Here is a 22732-nt window from a genome sequence, read left to right as displayed (position 1 = left end):
ATTAGGAATAAACATTTAACTGATTGAATTTATATCAAAGCCGTTTTTCAGAATTAATCCTTAATCTTTGAGCAAAAGCCATTGATCAGTGACAATTGATCAATGGCCATTAGTACCATTCACAGAGAGTTGGGGAATGGCTGCAATGGTCTTTGATCAGTGGTCATGACAATTATTATTAATAACCAAAATACTGACCATTATCATTATGCAAATGTACTGTTTATAAGGTTGGGGAAACCTGCAGTCAGCTAAGACGAATTCACCTGGATGAGTGATGAAATGTTTCTCCCACTGAACATCCAGATGAACAGAATCCACTTTTTGGCATCCATCCTTCCATTCTCTTCTGCTTATCCTTTTAAGGGTTGCAGGGAGGCTGGAGCCTATACTAGCTCCTATAGGGCAAAATGCAGGGTACACCTTGGGCGGGGCTAACACATGGAGACCATTCACACCTGTGAGCAATTTAGAATTACCAATGAACCTAACCACACTTACTGCATGCTGTTGGACTGTGGAAGGAACATCTACACAGCAAGGTGGAATCGAACTCAGGACCTTCTTGCAAGGCAACAGTGCTAATCCCTGCGCCACCATGCTGCTTGACTTTTTGGCATGTAGATGAACTTTTAAAAGTACTTTTATTGCACTATGTTCATTCACTAATGAGCTTCTGTAACATGAATCAAATGGCTGAATTGCCACTTCAGCATTCGGTTAAGTTCTATAGAGTCTTACTAATGACCTACTAATTGTATTCAGGTGTGTTGCAACAGGGAAGCATGGAAAAGCTGCAGGACACCGGCCGTTGAGGGCTGGAGTTCGAGACCCCTGGTCTAAAAACAGCAGAGCTTATTGACGGGAATGAATATCCTCAACAACTCACCCCAGTACCGGTGTCAGAAGTGAGCTTTACTGACTTACTGACAAAGTTTGACAGTCTCTTCCAGAGTAAATAGAGGTAAAGACCCAGCCTATGGGCAGTAGGGATGGGTATCGTTTAGATTTTATCCGATACCAGTACCAAAATGGTACTTTTGAAACGGTGCCGGTGCTTAAACGGTGCTGGAACCGGTGCTTAAAGAATGGAGAACACACACTTTGTCCAAAAACCTCTCATGTTTAGCTTTTTTTGTGTGAAAAGATAACAGTGTTAGCCTTTTCTGCAGCTTTAGGGGATATATGGTATGACTCTTGGCTGGAAGCAGTGCTTAATCAATGGGGAAAAAAAAACACAAACTTTGTCTAAAAACCTCTCATGTTTAGCTGCTTCCCACTTTTCTTTGGTCATTTTAGCCTTTTTGGCCAGGGTGAAGGGAGTACCTGCCATCAAACAAGAAGACAACCGCATGTAACTACGACAGTGTTTGCTAGTTCACCTTACATGCATTAATGTAATAACGTGGTTAGCCTACTCAACTTAAATTACACACGAACAACATTAAGCTACTCACGCAGAGAAGAACGGCTGCTGCTGCCATCATCATCATCCGTCATCATTTCTGCTACACTGGCAGGGCTAGGGGCCAGGACTCTCCTCTTCGGGTTCTTGGGGGATGTTGCTAACTCCGGGACCGATAACAGGCACCACACTCGCAGTAGATGTGCACGGTGTGAGGTCTTGCCACAAGCTATCAAATACGGTGCATTTCTCGGCTTTTAACATAATGCTATACGTCGCCAGGTATTTCATCAGATTCCAGGACTTAACTCCTTTGCACAGAATCACAGTATCAGCTTAAAGCACTTGTTGCAGGCTGCTGAGTTTGCATATTTTGCTGTAAAGTATAGCCAGACTTTTGAGCGCTTCACCTTGGGCATTTTTAGTCTGTAGTTCTGCTCTAAAAGAACGTACGTACCTGGGCCTGCCTACTACGCTTGCAAAGGTAAAAGGATTGGCTAGAATTCAAAGTGTGTGACATCTCAGGGGGGAAAAAAGCACTGAAAGAAAGCACCGAAATGTGCGCTGCTTTTCGGTCTGGTTACTACCGTTTATGTCAGAACCGGTGCCATTACCGGTACCCATCCCTAATTAGCAGCTGAGTTAAACCGTAGACTGACAGCTTACCCTCACTACAGATGAAAGGTGGCTAGAGTTTTTGAGGTGACTCGGGGATTAAAAACGTAAAATTCTGAATAATATTTAATTGACACACTCTGTTTTTTTGTCTGGTTTTTATATTATTATTCAAATAGTATGTTACAGTGCACTAGGGTTAGTTAAATTAATATGCACAATATGCTTTTGTCTTCAGACACTGAAAGTCAAAAGCAACAATACAAACAATTTAAAATGCCAGAATTAAATCCCATGTCCACTTAGCACTATGTGGTGAGATGTGCTATTTAACATCAATATTTAATAGGAAATCATCTCAAAACGCAACAGCACAAAATGCAGTCAGTTTAAAGAAAGAATGATTAAATATAACTGAGTACATTTCTAAGAAAACTGTCTGCTGTGAGGGACTTTTTCTGCTTTCCTGCCGTCGGCATCACCACTGTTTTTTTTTTTTCTATTTTTTGTTTATTTACTTTTTCAACACAAATTTATTAATATCCACATAGGGAAGGAGGCAACTTGTTCAATTTACCAATATCAGTAGACAGTTTGAAAAGTAACAGATATATTAAGTTTACTTAGCTCTGTAATGTGTTTTACAGCATCATGGATCACAAATCTGTGAATGATATAATAATTTGGGGTCAGGATAAAGTCGATCTTTTCATTTAGGAACGTTGCTGTTCCTCTCCATTGGCCAATCACAGCAGCTTCACCATCATTTGCAAAGCCAACAAACCATACATATAACATTTGTTCAAAGATGCTCCTCAAAGCAAGGCATTCTAACTGTGGGATGTCAAACAACAGCCCTAGTGCATAAACCCATCTCCATTTACCATGTAAGAGTATTTTTTAAACACTCAGATGGTTTGGAAAATGAGAGTGATTGTCAGGACAATACATGGACCCTAGCAATTTTTAACATAAGAGTTCAGCCTTATATCATATAGATATTCACTTTTCCTCAGTTTTCTCTCATTTCTGTGAACAGACATGCTGTTTAAAGCAAGAAACACATGTGTAAAACACATGCTTACACTGAGTACATTACCTTCTCCATCATTTTTGAGCCACAAGCTTGCAGATTGCTGGTCATTATTAAAATGAACTTGGTGCATCTGTTTGTTTATAAATTTAGATAAGGCCTAGTCTGTGGCTGAGAGTTGTTTCTGCCGTGTTGATTTCATGTGATTCACTGGTAGTGTCCATCCCTGGGTCTGTACAGCACTACAAGTCTGATGCAGATGAAACAGCTGAATTGCAAAGGCAACAGATTTGAGATTTATCACAAGTAATCACAGTATTATTGCAAACAGATTGAATGTAATTACCAACTTGACCCCATTCAATCGAAAAAAACTGGTGGCAGATGGATCCCTGTCTTATAGCCATTTTCTCGCCACGTTCATGCAACAGTGTCATTTTGAAAATAAAGTCATCTCAGACCTAGTCCCTGTCTTTAAAGTGACCACTTCAAAGGCAGGGATCTGTGTGTTGATTGCCAAAGCTGTGCTGCATTGTGCTGTTTTCTCTATTGTAACTGAAGCCTGATATATTAACCTGGGGAATTATGGTCTGGCCGGGTCTTCCGTAGCCTTTCACATCCTTGCAGTGTATGAAAAGCTATGGACAGGGTGGAATGACCCATAAGTGTATTCACATAGTGTCGATGATTAAATAAAGACACCAAGACATTCCACTCCATAGTTTGCCTGTTTGTTAAAACTGATGATAACCTTAAGACAATGACTCAACAGAAAGTGCTATCAACCCACTTTCCTTCCACCTTTCCACAACAAGAGGAGCCAATGCATTTCCAGAGAGCTTGCCTCTCTGCTACTGAACCTCGGTGGAAGATCCAAGTGGGTGAGCACCTTTATTGCATCAGAATGAAGCTAAAAAAGACTCACACATCAGTAATGGCAGGAGTACAGACTTGTGGCTCTCAAATAAACTTCCTGCCCTTTCTCCTGTTATCTGCCTGACTCTGTTCAGGCTATAAATTCCTTTCACATCAGGCTTTGGTTGACTGTGGTTTTGAGAAAAGTTTTCTAAGTAAGAAACAGAGCCACACACTCTCTGAAATGATGACAGTCACAACTTTAAACAAAGATTTTTTACTTATATCACCTAATATAATTTCCCTCGTCTCAATAATCCTATCATTGATTGATCAGCTGGTAGGTGGGGTAATTTCTTTCTTGCTACCTGTTTTCCGTCCACCCTGACTTCAGTTAAGGATCTTGTTTGAGCTGAGTAGTTGCTTTCCTTAGAATATAACAACCTTGAACAGGCCTTCAGCAAGGCTGGGCCTCGGATGTTACCTCCCCACTGTCCATACAAGTGCACCACAGATGTCCTCCCTTCGGCTCTGTTTCCCTCCAGCCAGATTTATAATCTATCATGCAGTAAACATGAAGCCATGGAGCAGTTCATTTTATTCTCTTTCATTATTCTCATATCATGTGTCCCCTGTTTACAAGAAAGAACAAAACCAACACGCTTGCAGTTTTTTGTCATTGGTTATACTATTATAATAGTTTTTCTACCATTAATCAGCTCAACTTGTTAACCTCTTCACTGTGGCCACCATAATTGTTGAGAAAAACCCAACAATCATATGACACCCTATGAGAAAACACTTTGGCAAAAGTGGGAAGGAAAAACTCCTTTTTAACAGAAAGAAACCGCCAGCAGAGCCAGGCTCAGGGAGGGGCGGCCATCTGCTGCGACCGGTTGGGGTGAGACAAGGAAGACACTATAACAGACATGCTGTGGAAGAGAGCCAGAGATTAATAAGAAGTATGATTCAGTGGGGTTAGGGTTAGTGCGTAGGCTGTAGCTAAAAAGCTGCAGCCGCGTGCATAAGTTGACAGCTGCAATAAAGAAGTGTACTGAAAAGTGTGAGTATGTGGTTCGGTCTCTTGTGTCCCAGTCCTGGGTTTCGGCACCACTGTAAATGATGCACGACAGATCCGACCACATGTTCACACTTTTCAGTACACTTTTTTATTGTGGCTGTCAACTTACACACACGGCTGCAGCTTTTCAGCGGATGCGCATATTATAAATGTAACTGCTGTGAATTTCTTTGTTCTGACATAAAAGTGATTCCTATGTTAAACATTAGCGCTGCATGACTTTCCTGCCAGGTAACTTGCTCCTCACCTGTCAGAACTCTGCGCCGCACCAGTGGGGGGCGCCACACACTTTGAGAACCACTGCATTAATCCAACACGTCACACCATAATCACTGCATTTTAATAGACAATCAGCATCATATATCACTTTGTTATGACATGACATTTATCAAATAAAGTAAAAAAAGAAAAATAGAAGTTGCGCTGTGTGTGCACCGCTGAGAAAAGAAAAGAGTTTTTAGTAGAAATGTTACTAAAATCCTGAAATACTGGAGCGTGCTCTGTCCACTGTACAGAGAACAAAATGTGTTGGGATTCTTATCTCATCACATAAAGTTCAGTTTAGCTCTGTTCTGTTTTAATAAAATACTAGTGTTAATGCAAAGCATAAATATGTGGGGCTTCACTCTAAACACTTAGAGTGAAGAGTGAGTAAAGGGTTAAGGCACAGAGTCAAAGTTTTAGATCAGAGTTTTGAGATCAGAGTTTTGATCTAATGGCAGCTGTACCAGTAATGTCTTTGTTATAATAACATCTCCCTGTCTACTTTCTTTCCCTAGCTGTAACTATCACATATATATAAGGTGCTTTTTGGTGCTAAATCAAGCAGAGTTTGCATTTGTGTGATTGATTATATTCCATGCTCACTTGGGGAAATAAATGGAAGAGCAGATGAATTGCACTCACTGGTACAGACGGACTCTGAATGACTGCAATCTGAATTGCCTTCCACCAGGTGACCTGTGCAATTGCCTTGCAACCCAAAGTCTAAACCTCTGGGCAACCAGTGGATCACTGCAACTACTCACTCTCAGTTTTAGACAGATTGCAATGATCTTTCCTGGTTGCAAGGAGGTTGCAGTTCTATGTTTACTATTGTGTGACTGAATCTTTAAAGTTATTTACATTATACATTATATACATTTGGGAGCATGCTGTTCATTTCACATGAACCATGAGATCAAGTAGCTAATTTTATCTCACTGCAGTGAGATAAAATTAGCCCTTGTTACTGCTCTAGACAGATGACATACTGCACACTGAGTAGCAATCTCTTTATAATCTTTATTCTATTTCAGTGAAATTAAATTGAGTTTAAAGTGCAGGATCCTGATCAGAGAGTATATGCATGGCCTCAGCTGGATTGGAGGCAGGAAGCCATATTTAGGCTTTGATAGCTGCTTGTAAGAGGGTTTGAAGTTCATAAAAAGATTTGGGGAGCGTTGTCATGAGCCCAACCCCCCCACCCCACCCCCACCCCCAACCCCTCAGCTTCAGAGTCCAGGGAAGTAAATTAACTTAATTGGAACAAATCATTTTGTACATGCAACATCAGAAGTTCAAGTCTGTAATTATGAGCTTAAAGGATTTTAGGTATGCTTGTTATTGGGTTAATCTAATTTTAGAACACAGATCGTAAAGGTGTTTATTAGCTACTTGATCTCATGGTTCATGTTAAATGACCACCATGCTCACAAATGTATATAATGTATATTTCAACCAGAATGTGTCGTTGTAAATAAATAACAGAATGAGGAAAAAAGGCTTTTAAATATTCTGTCTGTGTTTCTTGAAATAATCTGCAGAAGGAACTGAAGATTATCAGAATTAGTTACCTTGGGGGAGTTTAAGTCCATTTTAAAGGAACCGGATAACTCTTTTACTCAGTGCGATTGTTTTTAATGTCACTCTTAATTGATTTGCTATTGTATATTTTTCACATGTTTGAACGGGATATTGTATTTGTTTTAAATTTTGTTTGTTTTAAATGTACTTATGTGGTACATGTATTTTTGACGTTTGTGGCCATGATGCCAGGTCTCTCTTGGAAATTAGATTTTTAATCTCAATGAGATTTTTTTACCTTGATAAATAAAGGACTAGTAAAATTTGGCTGAAGTCCTTCAAAATATTTCTGCAGATGAGTCAGAAACAGGATAATTTAGCAAGACTGGGGGTCCATACCAACTGGAGAGAAAAAAAGAAACTTATGTGTAATACTGCCTAAAACAGTCCACACTATTAATTTGGCAAAGAATATGAATTAATATTTTAAAAATGAATAAATATATTTTAATAACCATTATACCCAAAGCTATCCTTCATAGTTTAATAACCAGTCATGTTTTTAAAATCAAAAATATCAATTTGCTTTTTGTTGTAAATTGCAATTAAATGTAACAACACATCTTCTGGTATCTACTCCGCACTCTTGAGACTGCACTGGGAGACACACTAAACCTTGCAACTGGCAGACGTGGCAATGGTATCTTGAAGCATTTGGACTCCCTGGGTAAACCTGAGTGGCTGCAGGTAATGTCTCATGCAACAGAAGCGAGAGGAACATTAGCAAATAGCAAAATTATAGAACAAAAAGGTCAGGAGAGAAAAGGAGATGCTAATGGTTTGTGGCAATCACTTGTAATTATTTTTTAGGAGTTGTGTTGCCGCTGCTTTTCCAGTGACCTGTTGCCACTTTCATTTCCATGCAGGTGAAACGGATTCATAATGGTTTACACTTTCAAGCTGGACTAATTGATATCCATGAAGTTTAACTGACTTGGTGTTTCACTGTGATGATTGAGCGTTCTGTTGATTTTACTGAGCAGTGTGTACCCTCAGGCAGTTTTCATCTCACCTACTTAATGAATCTACCTTAAATTTTCTTGCACCCTTCTTCAAACAAAACCAGTATAGTGTATGGTTGGAAGTGACTGAGAGTGAAAGAAAGACAGAGAGAGAAACAGATGGCTAATCCTTTTCACTTAGTAGCAGTGTCATTGACTGTCACTGATAACAGAGTGAACATCCCAGGCCAACATACTCTTTCCCTGGTGGGTGATGTACACAACAACAATAACAACGACATCAAGCTGCTCTCACTCTGAGTCTGACAAGATCAGCTACTGGAGGGCATACCCGCTGCCAAGGTGACTTCAGCTGCCTCTGTGTGTGAATGAATCTAGCAAGAGTAAAAAAACAAAACAAAACATACTGGCAGAAGAAATACAACAGAAATTCATAAAACAGCCAAAACACCTGGCTGTGTATTACTCTGAGCATTTTGGTTTGTTACCAAATCATTCATCAAAAAGGAAAATGTCAAAAGAGAGATTTAATGTCATCTTTAATATTCAATAAAAAAAAAATCTAAAGCTTAAATAGGCGTAAGCTTAAATATAAAATGAATGCAGGTATTATTGTAAAAGATGGTAAATATTTTTGCGTGTGTTGTGATGCCAGAGAAAATGTTCAGCTGCATTTTCAGTAAGTGGTGCACAGGGCAGTCTGGATCCATTAAATATCTACAGCCATTCACCACAGCCACATTAGAGCGACTGTTGCGTCAGTTAATGGAGGAATGCACATAGTGTTGATTGAAATCACATTCAGATTGAAACAGAAAGGATGATTTCTCTCTGTGAGTAATAGGAGTGCATTTCAACAGCAGTTCAGTCCTGAAGCCACAAAAATGTCACTTCACAGTTACATATCCAGGTTTACACAACTTCCCCAACTAGTGTAATCCACATTTCTTCCTACAGCTCAGATTAAGGTTGCTGTCTCCTGAAAAGTTTTGAAGCCAGTTATGGTCACATTGTGGTCCAGGAAGTGTGAGTATTGTCACGTCTCACTGCAATGCTCCATGAACTTAATCCTTTCACTGTGCTCCCATTGGTCTTAATCAGCTCACCAAGCTCACCCACAATATTGCCCATATAACACCTTACAGTCTTCATGTTTGCAGGTGGATCAGCACCATTGCTGAAAACCCATAATTTCCTCCATAGTTCCTCCTGGATTGCAGTGTAATGTGTAGAAAACTCGTGGATTTGTAAAATTTGACTTTACAACACTTGCAGAACAAAAATGACCAATTAACCTTCACAGAAATCACAAAGCGCAAGAAAAGTAAACTTTAACAGGTGATAAATTTTTTTTTTTTAAATCAAGGGATCTTCTGCAAGAGCTACTCCCAATTCAATTCAGTTTTATTCATATAGCACCACATCACAAAAACAGTTGTCTCAAAGCACTTAATATTGTAAGGTAAAGACCCTACATTAATACAGAGAAATCCCAACTATCAGACGTACACATATGGGCAAGCATTTTGGCAGTAGGAAGGAAAAAACTCCCTTTAACAGGTAGAAACCACTAGCAGATCCAGTGTCAAGGAGGGCCAACCATCTGCCGTGACCAGTTAGGAGTGAAAACCACCGCAACAGGCCAAGGAAAAAAAAAAAGGTCACATACCAGAGCTGAGCTTGAGAGATGCTGTCTTCATGCAAATCTGAAACATCTGGCTTGGTCTACCTTGTGCTTTTGGACAGATAAAAATAATATGGCCATTGTTTGGCAAGAATTTCAATAGGAATTTCAATTCATGAAGTCAGTTTCACAAAAAATATAGAACCAGTGGAGACAATTATACATCAGAATCCAGTACAACACTCAGATTTCAGATTTATTAGGAAGACGCAGCTGTCAAAGTTACACTGTTAAAAACAATTCTAATGTTTATGCTTGGTAACATAAGTCTACTGTATAATGTCTCTTTAATAAATACAAAAAAACCTATCACTTTCATTCAGAGGTGTCAAACTGAAGGCCTGGGCCCATACTACACAACAGTAACTAAATAACAGAAAACATCCTACTGATTATAATGATTTCTTTTTTCTTTTCTTTTCTTTTTTGCAATGAGTCCACAATAAGGACATTTTCAGTGGGTTCAGTTTTGAGCTAACAGATATACATATTTAATTCTTACAGTTTAAGCCCAAACAGTCATGCTGACACATTTCTTTCATTTACCAAGCAGTATTTCTTTATCATGTTGGAAGACTGAGACATCCTTTTGGAACTGAAATTCTTTTTCTTATATTGAGGCATTTAATGTGTAATGAAACATCTTTACACTGACAGAAAGGGGAGTTTCGCCGGTGCTGCCCACTTAGCATCAAAGTGGTCTGCATGTTGTCCTCGATATAAAATGAGTTTGAGTCCTGCTTTTATTCACAGCCAAATCTCCCTGACCGTGCTAAAGGTCTCTTCCTGTTCAAAGGGAGTTCGTTCTTCCTACTGTGCCAGTGTATTTGCTTATCATCTGATTCTCTGTAATACTAAAGAGTCTTTAATATCAAGTTGACTCTTATGTGTTGGCACTATAAAACCGAGTTGAGTTGAACTGAGTTGAATATTTCGGTATGATGTATTTTTTTTTTTACCTTAAAAAATATCAAATTTTCCAGAACAAGTGAATGATTACTTTAATTCTTATAAGTTAAAAGGTTTTTGATGATTTTGTGCTCATAGCACTGTGCTGTTTTGTGCTTAGATTTTGTGCTGTTCAGTCTACTCACTAAGAAACTATGTGATGTTTAATGCACAGTGCAGGATATTTGTTTGTGCTGGTAAATATTTATTTTATTCATCTTTGAGACCTGAATATGAATTAAAACTTCTTGCTCACCTTCCTTATCATGTTCTCTTTTTCTTGTTCTGCTTGTGTTTCTGAAATTGACGTTCATTTACAGTATAATGATGGAAAATATGAAAATGCTTATCAGTAACACAGGATAAAGCACATGTTTGATGCTCTGTGTACAGAACATCTATCTGCTTGTAGGATTATTTTGATAGTAATCCTTCTTCCAATCCTTATTTTGATCATTTGGAATAGACTTGGACTTAATTTTTGGAATTATTTGCATTCATACATGCGTTACACAATACACTGCTATATGATAAAGAAAAGAAAAATGAAATTTTAACAGCATTCCCTTCTAATTATTTCCTGTCACAGTTGTCAGGTTCAGGTTGCCTGTGGTAGGTAAACAAGGGAATATATAGAATTACTTTTTTGTTCATTGTGTTCAGTTTTATGTTTGAGTAGTTGAGCAAAAGAGTACAATGAATCGTTTATCACTGCTTATTGACTGTCTTGGAGATAATTTGCATAGAGACTTTCAGAGTCAACATCAGCATTCATTCTAGTGAGACTTGCACTCAAGACCATTGGCCTCGCAGTCTGCTGGTCTTCAGGTCCAGTTTCATCATATGTAAAATCCTTAAAGTTTTAAAGATAGAAAAGAGAAAAAAAGTAGTAAAACATAAAAATGCTATTACCATGCTGAAAGCATTGACATAAAAGTCACTGCCATCCTTATTAAACACAGCTGATGTTATCTTGTTACTGAAGATGGCATTATAAGGTTTTAGCTATCAATATTTTAATTTATGAATTAAGCTTTAGAGAGTTCAGTAATCAATATATTACCTCAACAGACGTTACTGGTGAAATAACAAAACTGTTAACTGAATAATATGCATGCAAACGCACACACCAGCCTGCCACCCCCCACCCACCACCCCCACCCACAGACATCTAAAGAAAAGAAAAAGCAAACTAACTTACCACATGTGCATCTTCCTGTGGAGACACAATTTCTACAAATGTACAACAGGAAATGTGTCATGGACGCTGTACCACATTTTCCATGCACAATGTCTGTGGTGGTGTGTGTGACCTTACCCATTTTTTTTTTAAAAGTTTGCATAAACTTCAACATGACCATCAATACTATCATCACTGTTATGGCAATGATACCTAAAATTAAATATGGCAAAATTCCTGGCCAACAAAGAAAAAAATAAAGTTATTCAGAACAAAATCTTTATCACATTTCATAATATTCAGTATATTCTTTATCGTGCTATCATTGAAACAGTTCATCAGAGAAATTTATTTGAACTCACATCTGAAACTACTGAAAACTGAAGAAAATGCAAACATCAAACTCTGACTGAACATGATAACGTGCATGCACAGAATACAACATGAAGAAAGCATGTGAACCACTGATTTAGTTCATGTGTGTTCTTACCATCTTTTTGAATGGGTGGTGTAGTTGGTGTTATATAGGATAGGACAGACAAATTAGTAATAATATCCAAATGGCTTGAAGGCATAGTCGTTCTGTTTAAAACAGCAAAGGACACAGTTGACCCAGCAGTGACTGTCTTAGCAGGTTTTTTGGGACCTGGAACCACAAATGCAGCATACATTTATAAATAAATTAAGATTGTAAGTTCCTTCTGATTTGAACAAAGGATTTGTTTTGTTTAATTCTTGAAAGAAAGGAAAGAAAAGAAACTCACCATGTACAACTTTTAGATTGACCTCTATAAGTGGATCAGAGGCAAGTCTCTCAACTCCACAGTAATATTTTTTTGAGTCTACCAATTTAAGATTATTAAAAGTCACTAACAAATCATTCCCTTTGTTTTTTAGGATTACTCTGTTTTGATGTTTAGTCTTTCCAGGTGCAGCAGTGATGATTATGTGTTTTTTATCTGAGCATGGACTTTCACAAAGGTACTTATTATTAGTGGTCACACTGAACCAAATGTTCCAGTTTGAACATGTGAATGACACCTTTCCCCCAATTTCACCTTGTACATTGAGTGTCATTATCTCCACAATATTGAGAGCTATAAGCAGAAATAAAAAGAAAACGTTTTCAGTGAATGCATACCTTCAAATATTAACATTTCTATCAATAGTGATATGAATTGTATTTTAATATTTGCAAACATTACTTGACAGCTACCACGTTTATGCACCTGCTTATTGTCTAGGTGCAAATACTAAAAAAAAAAAGAAGCAAACCCCCCCCCCCCCCCCCCAAAAAAAACAACAACTTACCAGAAAGAATAAAAGCACATCCACTGATTTTTACCATGTTTACGATGAAATCATAAAAATGATCAATGACATAAAGTGTGTGGCAGTATTGACAAATAGCTCCACTGTCGATAATTTCCACTTCCCCTTCCTGTTACTCTTTTATGAGCTAGACGCTCCTCCCTTTTGCAAACACACACAGACACACAGTCCATTCGCAGTTTTCTCCCAGTATGTTTTAAAGTTGAACAATGTTTTGTATTTACTGTTGTTGACTTTAGAACTTCACTATGAAAAACTAAAAAGACTGACAACAGCAATTGAGAATACACATTCAGTGATAACAGCAATCAGTATTTAATCAAACAATGCGGAACACTTCACAGCTTTACCCACACGGTCGATTAAGAGTGCTATAAACTTGAAACACTTTTCTTTTAACTTGTTTAACACTCATACCACTTAATGTATGCATGTGAATGTCTCAGGATCACTTTGAATCACTGTCAGAACTAATAAATTGAACATGAGCATTGAGGTCACATACTGTAAGAATAAGGTTTAAAAAGGTAAAAAAATATTTTTTTTCAGGGTATGGCTATGATACGCTATGATTATTTATTTGCGATCGTTAAATGAAGCTACAAACTGTGTTTCAGAAACTCACAACTAAAATAAATAAATAAATAAAAAATCCTGCCCTCATGCCTGAATGACTACTGGCCACTTGCATTGACTTTGGTGGTAATGAAGATGTTCAATTCAATTCAATTCAATTCATTTCAATTCATTTCAATTCAATTCAATTCAATTCAATTTTATTTATATAGCGCCAAATCACAACAAAAGTCGCCTCAAGGCGCTTCATAGATACAGAGAAAAACCCAACAATCATATGACCCCCTATGAGCAAGCACTTTGGCGACAGTGGGAAGGAAAAACTCCCTTTTAACAGGAAGAAACCTCTGGCAGAACCTGGCTCAGGGAGGGGCGGGGCCATCTGCTGCGACCGGTTGGGGTGAGAGAAGGAAGACAGGATGTTCAAAAGGCTGTTGAAGAACATCATCTCCTCCTCCATCCCAATCACCACAGGTCCGCTCCAGTTCGCCTACCGACCCAGCAGATCCACAGAGGACACCATCGCCTATGGCCTGCACACCACTCTCAGCCACGTGGACAAGAAACAGGGTAACTATGTGAGATTGCTGTTTGTTGATTACAGCTCAGCGTTTAACACAATAGTGCCCATCCAGGACTCAACGGCCGTCTATGTGCATGGGTGTTGGACTTCCTCACTGACGGAACTCAGGTGGTGAGGGTTGGTAGGTGTGTCTCCGACAGCATCACCATCAACATGGGAGCGCCACAGGGGTGTGTACTCTCACCACTGCTCTACTCCCTCTATACTTCTGACTGTGTGGCCACCCATGGCTCCAATACCATTGTGAATTGTGACGACACAGTGGTGTTGGGCACCATCTCCAACAATGATGAGGCAGCCTACATGGATGAGGTGAAGAACCTGGTATTGTGGTGCCAGGACAACGACCTCCAGCTGAACGTCTGCAAGACACGTAACCATTTGTGTTTTGCAGTGTACGTGACAGTAAACTTCTTGAATCTTGAACATTCCACTCACACAAAGTACATTTTCAGAATCCCAATTTAAAATTTCCAGATTATTTAATTTAATTTACTTAATGTATATAATTCACTTACCTACTACACATAATGTCCTCTTTTGTATATAATTCACTTACTGTATACAGTTTTCTCTTTTTGCACAGTCGATGAGTGTTTCAGGACACATTTCACTGCGTGTTAACTATACATGTGGCAAATAAAGAATCTTGAATCTTGTATCATCTACATCATAATTCTTTACAAAGATGAATTCTGCATTTTCTTATCTTTTAGATGACTATCACCTCCAATCTATTGAACATGGACAAATATTTATTCTCATAAACTAAACATCTTTAAAAAATCTTGGTGGACTCATTTGAACATGATACAAACACATCCTCTGGATACCATGCATTGTATAGGTCATCAGGAAATTTCAACATTGTAATATATGTGTATCATCATTCCTAATCAAGAGTGCACAGTTATTTCCCTTTCTCATTGAAAGGAGGCAGGTTTCTGAAAACATGTCATTTTGTTTTTTATAACAACAAAAAATTTCCATAAGTGTCACTGAATAGTCAAACTAAGTACAAAATCACTGTGCCAGTCATGTAAATCGAATTGTTTTGAAACGTCATCAGCTCCTGCATTCATGAGCAGATAATTTCTTTTTTCCTATTAGTCACATAATTGTAGTATTTTTGCATGCTCTCTAACATCAAAAAACCAGCTTAATCACACATGAAAATAGGCAGAATTGTAACAGAGTTGTTGATGCCTGTCATTACAAAGAACACTGTGTATTGGTGTTTTGGAAGCGCAATTTGTGTTTTTAGACTACAAAGAAACATAAATAGCTCTTTGTGGTGTGTCCTGGGAGCCATAAAATCTTTTTTTCTTTAAGTTTATCTTTTACAGCTGGGACTGGGATTTAAGCACATCAGAATGCTATGGTGATTTGCTATATTTGGAAAGGATAACAAAAGCTGATTAATGCCGCCATGATTGAAGGTAACCTTCACTTCACATACCTGTGGTTTAAAGAATGACCAAAAATATGTTCTATATTCATGGAAACATAGGACCTTTATCTAACCAGTGTCATTCTTCTTCTTCCCATTTCATGTCCACTGTACTCTTTTCTTTTCTCATATGTAGTGACCATAGTGGTTAACCATTCTCCTATTATAAGTAATGTGTCTTAATGTACAAGGAGGAAATGAGAGTATTATCTTGCACCTCTGTTGGCAGTGCTTGTCATTCAAGCACACACATTTATCACACACCGGCAGTACTAGACCTCTTCTTTGTGCATATGTACAACTTGGGTCATCAATAAGTAGAGATTTGTTGGAGCACCTCAGTAAATGCTGTCACTTGAGTACATGGCGAGTCATCTACTGTCTGTTTTGTAATGCAGCATTCAGTTCAAATTTAGACAAAGAAGTGGGCAGGCAAATGAATAAAACTTTTTTAAATAAAACTTACACTGTGGTGAAAATAAAGGTAGCCAAACAAAGATTAGCTGGAGATCCAGAAAAAGTAGGTAAGTCCAAGTATAAATCAAGCAAAAAGGGGAACAAAAACAGGGTAGAGAAAACACAGAAGTTAGGCGATACAGCCAGGGAACATAGGCAGGTAAACACAAGCTGACAAAGAAGGGAAAAAAACAAAAGGCTAAAAAGTAATGAGTGTTGGGAAAAAGAATAATGAGCCTGTTATGTCTCAAACTCTAACACAGAGCGCAGAGGACAGAAGGAGTGCAAAAAAAATGTGACATCAAGACACAGTAGAGACTCTCTGCATTGTTTTTTATTACATGCATATTTTGATGGATGCACCTTCCAGTGTGGCCTTCCAAGATTTACTTGCCAAATGGAAAATCTGCCTGGATTTTGCAGTTTGTGGACCCCACATAAACACCACATTTGGCCCATTCTCCTTTTTTTGTTGAGAATCGGAATTTTCTGCCACCACTTTAGGGAATTAGGAATAGGTGGCATAAACAACTTCGAAACCACATTAACAAATAATAAAAATTACTATATTGTGCAAATCTTGACAGAATTATACAAGACATTCCACTGAACACGGTCCTGGAAAGAGGTGACATCCAAATAACAAAAAATGATTAACAAAAAACAAAATATAGAAGGAGAGCACTTTTAATAAGAAAAAGGATTCTTTAATTGTTAATTTAACTTTTTATGTTTTGTTGCTTAGGCAACAAAAATGTTTCATATTGTTATAATATGAGAATATCATCTTTAATAAAAACCTACAGCTTCAAACAGAAATCAAAACCAGTAATGAAATTTAAGCTTCACTAGCCTAGCATTAGCTCACTGACTGCATTATTAATTATAAGAAAACAAACAAAGTAACTTGACTCACCGTCGAGTGGATTGAATGAGGGCACAATGCTGAATCAGTTGGCCGTGTTATTTTATACTGTCAAGCGGTATTGTGTCAGTAATTAGTCAACTTCTGACAGAGCACGCCAACTACAGGGAGCAGCAATGAAGCAGGGGAGATGCAGCAGATCGCCCCAGAACTTATGAAAAGTTCACTCCCACCACAATAACCAGATTGCTGGAAATGGGGTCTGATTTCAGCTTGTTTACACGATTCTCCTTCAGCTGCCTGCTATTGATCTGAATTGTCACATTGTTTCACTATATTACATTATATTCTAAACATTTGCAAAACTAAAAACCCTGGCTCACCAGGCACCATGACAAATAAATTACACTCAAAACATTGTCATTTTTAAGCTTGTAACCTCACACTAATTAGAGCCAATTTGAGTAAATTTGGCCTCTTTCATAAGTGCCCTTCAAAACAAACTATAATGCAAGATAATAGACTTCACTCCCACAAGTTGTCATTGTATCTTGCATCACTATAAGGTTCTATACAAATAAGGTTTAGGTATAATAAGGTTCTGAATCACTTGTCTTTATAGGACCACAACACAATTTTAAATGGTTCTACCTGTACATTTTTAAAATAGGTTAGAGCATATAACATCCTTCCATTACTGTCAGGAAGCCTAAGGGTCATGTGACCCACCGGCCTCACTGATAAATGACAATTGAATGTGCTGGTCAGGGTTGCTCTGCCCCAAAGCATCTATGTGGTTACATGTGTCTGTAAACAATTTTTTTCATGATTTTTGAAAGACACGAAAATAAATGTTTAGAGGGTGAGTTTACCTCTATAGAAAAATGTGTATACTCAGGGGTTAAAGTGACATTTGGCAGGTGGCAGAATCCTAAGATCTGTTTTAGTAGCTGAGCAAGGTGAAAACGATCACAACTCACATTCATTTCTATTGTAAGCTCTAGTATGTTTTCTTGGTGTACAGGGTGTGATGAGCTGACCTGCTTCTGCTCTGAGGTTTACTGCTCTTTGTGGAGTCACACAGCTGAATTCAACAAGATGTAAGCAGAAGTTTCAGGAGCAATCTTGGCTGATTTCCATCCCCTGCTCTAACAGTATACCATTTATACCATGGATGTGAAATGCATTTTGAAGCCAACGTACATGCCACTTTGATCTTAGGTGGGCCGGACCAGTCTAAAGTTTTTTCCCCATTTCTGTCAGTGTACAGTAGTTTAGCTGCACAATTAATCTCTGAGATACCTCAGTACAAGCTGATCGAAACATTGCATTTAAAATGACCTGTTACTTCAAAAAAAAAATACTGCCTTAATTGTTGCCCTTCTTAGTGCCTTTACGTGGTGAAAAGACTCTGAAACAAACCGTGCAAGTTTCTCCTCGTATTTGCTAAAAATAGTTCTTTAACTTTACTTAAAGAAATCCTGATCAACATGCCTTTGCCTCAAGTTTGATAACTCAAGTATCCACCCTGTATTATAGTAAAAACTGTGATGATTCATTCAGAATCTTTTTCTTTTTTTTTTTTTTTTACACGACAGTACAAACTGAGATGTGAAAATGATTGAATATGTTTTGCCAGCATCATAGTCCATTGCAAGGGGAATATGTGTGATATTATAATTGGGGGCTTGGCTTCCATAAATGTTCGATCCTAAAATCACCCCTGCTTGAGCATTTAGTTGAGTTGACACAATACCCAATGGGAAAAGACATCAGCAGTGATCTTAAAGAAGTAATTGTTCCTTCCCATTGATCTGGAAAAGGTTATAAGGCCATTTTCAAACAACTGTACATTCTACAATGAAAAAGATTATTCACAAATGGAAAACTTTCAAGTGAGTTGCCAATCTTCCCATTAGTAGACATCCGAGCAAATACAAACATTGGATACAAGCACAAACACCTCATACCACCTGTCAAGCACAGTGGAGGAGGGGGTGATGATTTGGGTATTTTAGAGCCAGGATCTGGATACCTTGCAGTCACCGAGTCAACCATGAACTCTGGAGTAAAATCTGACACAATTTGATTGAAAGTATGCCCTTTATCCTTTGAAAGCCTACTAGGAGTAACCCTCAAAGCTCTTTTCTGAACCAAGCAGTTTCATCCACATTTCAGGCATGCTTACATAACAAAATAACTAGGTGTGCATCAAAAGTTAGTGTGGGTGGTCATTGCCTGTGTAGTTACCCCTAGAAAATCCTGGAAAGTATGCTAATGGTCGTCAAACCACATCTTTATTGATAAACACTGAGAGGTCAAAATGTGAAATCAAGGGTACAAGGGGACGATGTCAGTTGTGATCTTTATGGGAGAAAAAGGTTAACCTTGGCTGAAACTGGGCCATGCAACAGGACAAGAATCCCAAGCACAACAGCAAATTTACAGCAGAAGAGCTGACAACGAAAAGCATCAAGGTGTCACAACTGCCCAGTCAAAGTCCATCTGAAATGATGCAATGATAGTCATTTAGTTTTATTCATGTTCAATTAATAATATAGCAAAAAAAACAACCCATAAAACTATTTTCTTTGGAATGACGTGGCAAAGTGATGGTGTCCTTAACAGACAGTTATATTCTCAGCTTATCTTTGGTAGCAGTTCTGGCCATGTTTGCATTCTAGTGCAAGACCAACCTTTCTGCTTTATGTATTGTTAAAGTGAGTTGTCAGACTGTAATTGAGCGGTACAGCTGGCAGCGGTCTTTCAAATTCTTCTCCTGTTGAAACCAAGTTCTTCAGGTAAAAGGTAGCAGACAAAGAAAAGGATAAGAGCAGGGTTAAATATGGTATAGCTTTCCCAAGATAAAAAGTCCCAGAAGATAGTTGTGTTCTTGTCTGACCAAGTGCTTCTCGATGTTCTATATACCTTAAAAAAACATTGTTAGGAACATAAAAAAGTGATGGTTACATACTAATTACAACACCAGTTCAAGAGATTCTTTTTAAAAACAATACTATTTTATTTTGTATTTTATTGGTATTGTTATATACATGGCATAATTTGTGCTTTTTTATTATCAAGAATAAACCATAGGGGAACACATCAGAAAATTAAACTTTAAATGATTGAATTATTCATTGTTCAGCTGGATATACTGAGAGTTCTACAAAACCAGGAGGGAAGGGGCAGAAAGGGAAAACAAACTAGATAGGTAGATTGATAAAATAGATAGTTCAGAGACACTTGCAGATGGTCCACTGAGGGTAGTGTGAATGTTCAGACTGTGATGTGCTTTTACCAACAGTAGCAAAGGCACCTGTGTATCGCTTTGTTTAAAAAAGAAAGTAAGCTGCAGGGCCTTATTCTCGTTGAGTCCATACACATATAAACCAAACCCATCCATCACTTCTTGCAGGGGGATTTCTTCCACACAAATTTTTTTTCCGCCAGCCATTACAGATTTTGGGCACCAGGTTAACCAGCTCATGGCCATTCACACTGATCCCCCTTCTGGGACTGACTGAATAATATAAAAAACAAAAATACACCCCAAAATAGTATTTCCCAAGATTTCCATATTTTCTTGCTCAGATTTAGAGATATTTTGAATGACTATAGAGGGACATTTTCAACTTAGACTGGAGAAAGCATAATGGATAGGATGTGGAAACAACATTAATGTATGCTAGTTGATTGATGATTGGGATAAAAATATGAGATAAACAGGTGAGATGCTTCTTAACTGGGAAGATAAACAATGAATAGTGAGTGGCAGGCATACTGCAATAAAATACAGAAAGGACAAAATGGACTGAGCACAAAGAGTGAAAATGTCTCTTGGTGGCTGAGAAGGAAGAGCACAAACCTGGCATGAAAAGCAGAAAGGTCAAGCAAAAAAGATGTAAAGACAGTATGACCGACAAGACAGCCTGGATGAAGACGTATAATACCCCATAAGAGGACTAAAATTGGTCTGTCTTTCAGCTGACTGCTGCCTCTGCCTGGCGTTGGAAGTTTGGCCCTATACCAGAAAGTGGTCTGTCTGCTACAGCACCTACCTGAGTATGATCGAAGACTGATATCTCATTTTCTCCTCCCTTTTTATGTTCCATTTGCTGTCTGTAGCTAACCATCATATGTCCACATAGAATAACTTGTGAGAAACAAAAGACGTGGAGACAATGGTGGAGGAGGAAGTCGAAGCAGTCTGTATGTGGCGTTTTTTTCATTTTTAAACTACACTGCTGGAAGAAATAGATAGGCCTTTTCCTTACCTGAACAGTGCTAGTAGGTGCATAGACAGAACAAATAACTAGCGCATGGAGAGGGGCACATTTGCAAAATATGAAATGATAAAGGAATACAAAAACATTGATTGGGAAAAAAGAGAAGAAGTAAAAGATTTCATCAGAAAAAACTAAAAGAAAGTAAAAATAGATATGAAGAATGTAAAAAAAAATACTAGGAAAAGAAGCTGGTGAATACAATGGTTAAATCACAATAATTTGCATTAGTTATCATATGAAAAGTGGGGATAGAGAACATTTTTACTATCAGGTGCGGATTAATGCAGAAGAGTCACATGTCAATGTTTGAGTTGAAGGGCTGGAGAGGAAATAGAGGGAGAAGGCCTTTCTGGTATAGATTGGTCCGTTAGCTAGCCTTAGCTTCCCTAGAGACAAAACTATATTTTGATTTTCTTGTTAGCTACCCACTGGGGTAAACAAATGTCATCATTGATGTCTGTTAGCCAACTGATAACCAAGTTTTCATGTCCATGTCACTGCCAAGTATGTGTTCCTTCATCATATTATAGCAACAAGTGTATGTTTTGTCAGGACATGTTGGCTATTTTCTGAACACACAAAGGTTGCTGTTCATAAAAAAAAAAACCCAAAGTCTTTGCGACCTTCAGCAATCATCATGGCAGCAATTAAACAATGGGAAAGACACTCAACAACAGCCCCAGAATGAGACTGCTCACATATGTCCAAGAGTGGTCTAAGCATGAAACCCATCAGCTGATCTTGTTGGCTTTTGTGTCCCACAAAGTTATCCATGCTCTGGACTGGCATTGGCTACCCACCAACACATTAATTCAACCAGTGAGCTGGTATTAGCTTTGCTCAAGCTCTAGTCTCTGTTGATTTAGTCCTTTAGTTGGCATTAGCTTAACACCGAGCTACAGTCTATGTTGATTTGGCCTGTTAGCAACCATTAGCTTCCTGCCAAGCTGTAATCCATATTATTTGATTGGTGAACAGACATGAAATTGTCGCCTTGTTACAGTTCATGCTGATTCAGTCTGTTAGCTGGCAAAAGCTTCCCATCAAGCCATAAATCCATGGTGATTCAGTCTGTTGGCTATATTAGCTTCAAACTCAATCGTCCATATGTCCCGTGTGTATTTCGACCTCCCGCTTTCAGCTCCAGAGACAAAAGTTACTGGTGGTTTGGCAAGTAGAGCCTTTCTCAGCAGGGGACAGGTAGAGCTTGCCGTTAGCACAGGCACAAAGCTCGTACACAGTCTGTTTGGTGTAGGTGGTACCTGCAGGCGCTCCCTCCAGGGGATCCACAGCACTACCAAGGGGAATGTTGCCCAGTCTGATAGTGTTGGCATCTAGAAAGATCTGTAAACATAAAAGAAAAAACATGCATAAAACATGGAAACAAAAGTTACAAAGAATCCAGCTGTAGGGGGCAAAGCTCTTAGAGATGGTCTTGGTGCTGAAAGTAATGCACAAACAAAGAGAATTTGAAAAAGGGAAAAAGAAAAAAAAGGGAACCAAGGAATGCTTGGTGCGTCGAAAGAGAGGTCACATTGCTGAAGGCAATGACTACTTCTTGCTGTTGACTACG

At 38.3% G+C, this 22732-nt stretch overlaps 1 protein-coding gene and 1 long non-coding RNA gene across 3 annotated transcripts in view; both read right to left on the bottom strand.

Annotated features, from left to right (window-relative positions):
- Window positions 1-9749: 9749 nt before the first annotated feature.
- LOC147328150 (uncharacterized) lies at window positions 9750-11846 on the bottom strand. The gene is made up of 3 exons (XR_015130056.1): window positions 11747-11846; window positions 11630-11661; window positions 9750-11281 (listed from the first exon to the last, which is right to left on the bottom strand). It is a non-coding gene; the product is annotated as an uncharacterized LOC147328150 (long non-coding RNA).
- Window positions 11847-19914: 8068 nt separating this feature from the next.
- The window catches only part of LOC147328148 (zeta-sarcoglycan-like), a 393854-nt gene continuing 391036 nt past the window's right edge, over window positions 19915-22732 (bottom strand). For both annotated transcript variants that reach the window (XM_086296321.1, XM_086296320.1), the window contains one exon: window positions 19915-22503. In XM_086296321.1, the coding sequence (XP_086152447.1) occupies window positions 22297-22503 (207 nt within the window). In that variant the 3' untranslated portion in view covers window positions 19915-22296. The remainder of the gene's footprint in view (window positions 22504-22732) is intronic.

This window comes from Aulonocara sp. 'chitande type north' Nkhata Bay, linkage group LG6, assembly GCF_057382095.1.
Source record: "Aulonocara sp. 'chitande type north' Nkhata Bay isolate Kocher_YH1m ecotype deep benthic linkage group LG6, A_spYH_male_GT1.1, whole genome shotgun sequence".
Classification (NCBI taxonomy): Eukaryota; Metazoa; Chordata; class Actinopteri; order Cichliformes; family Cichlidae; genus Aulonocara; species Aulonocara sp. 'chitande type north' Nkhata Bay.
This window is presented reverse-complemented; position numbering and strand designations above follow the sequence as displayed.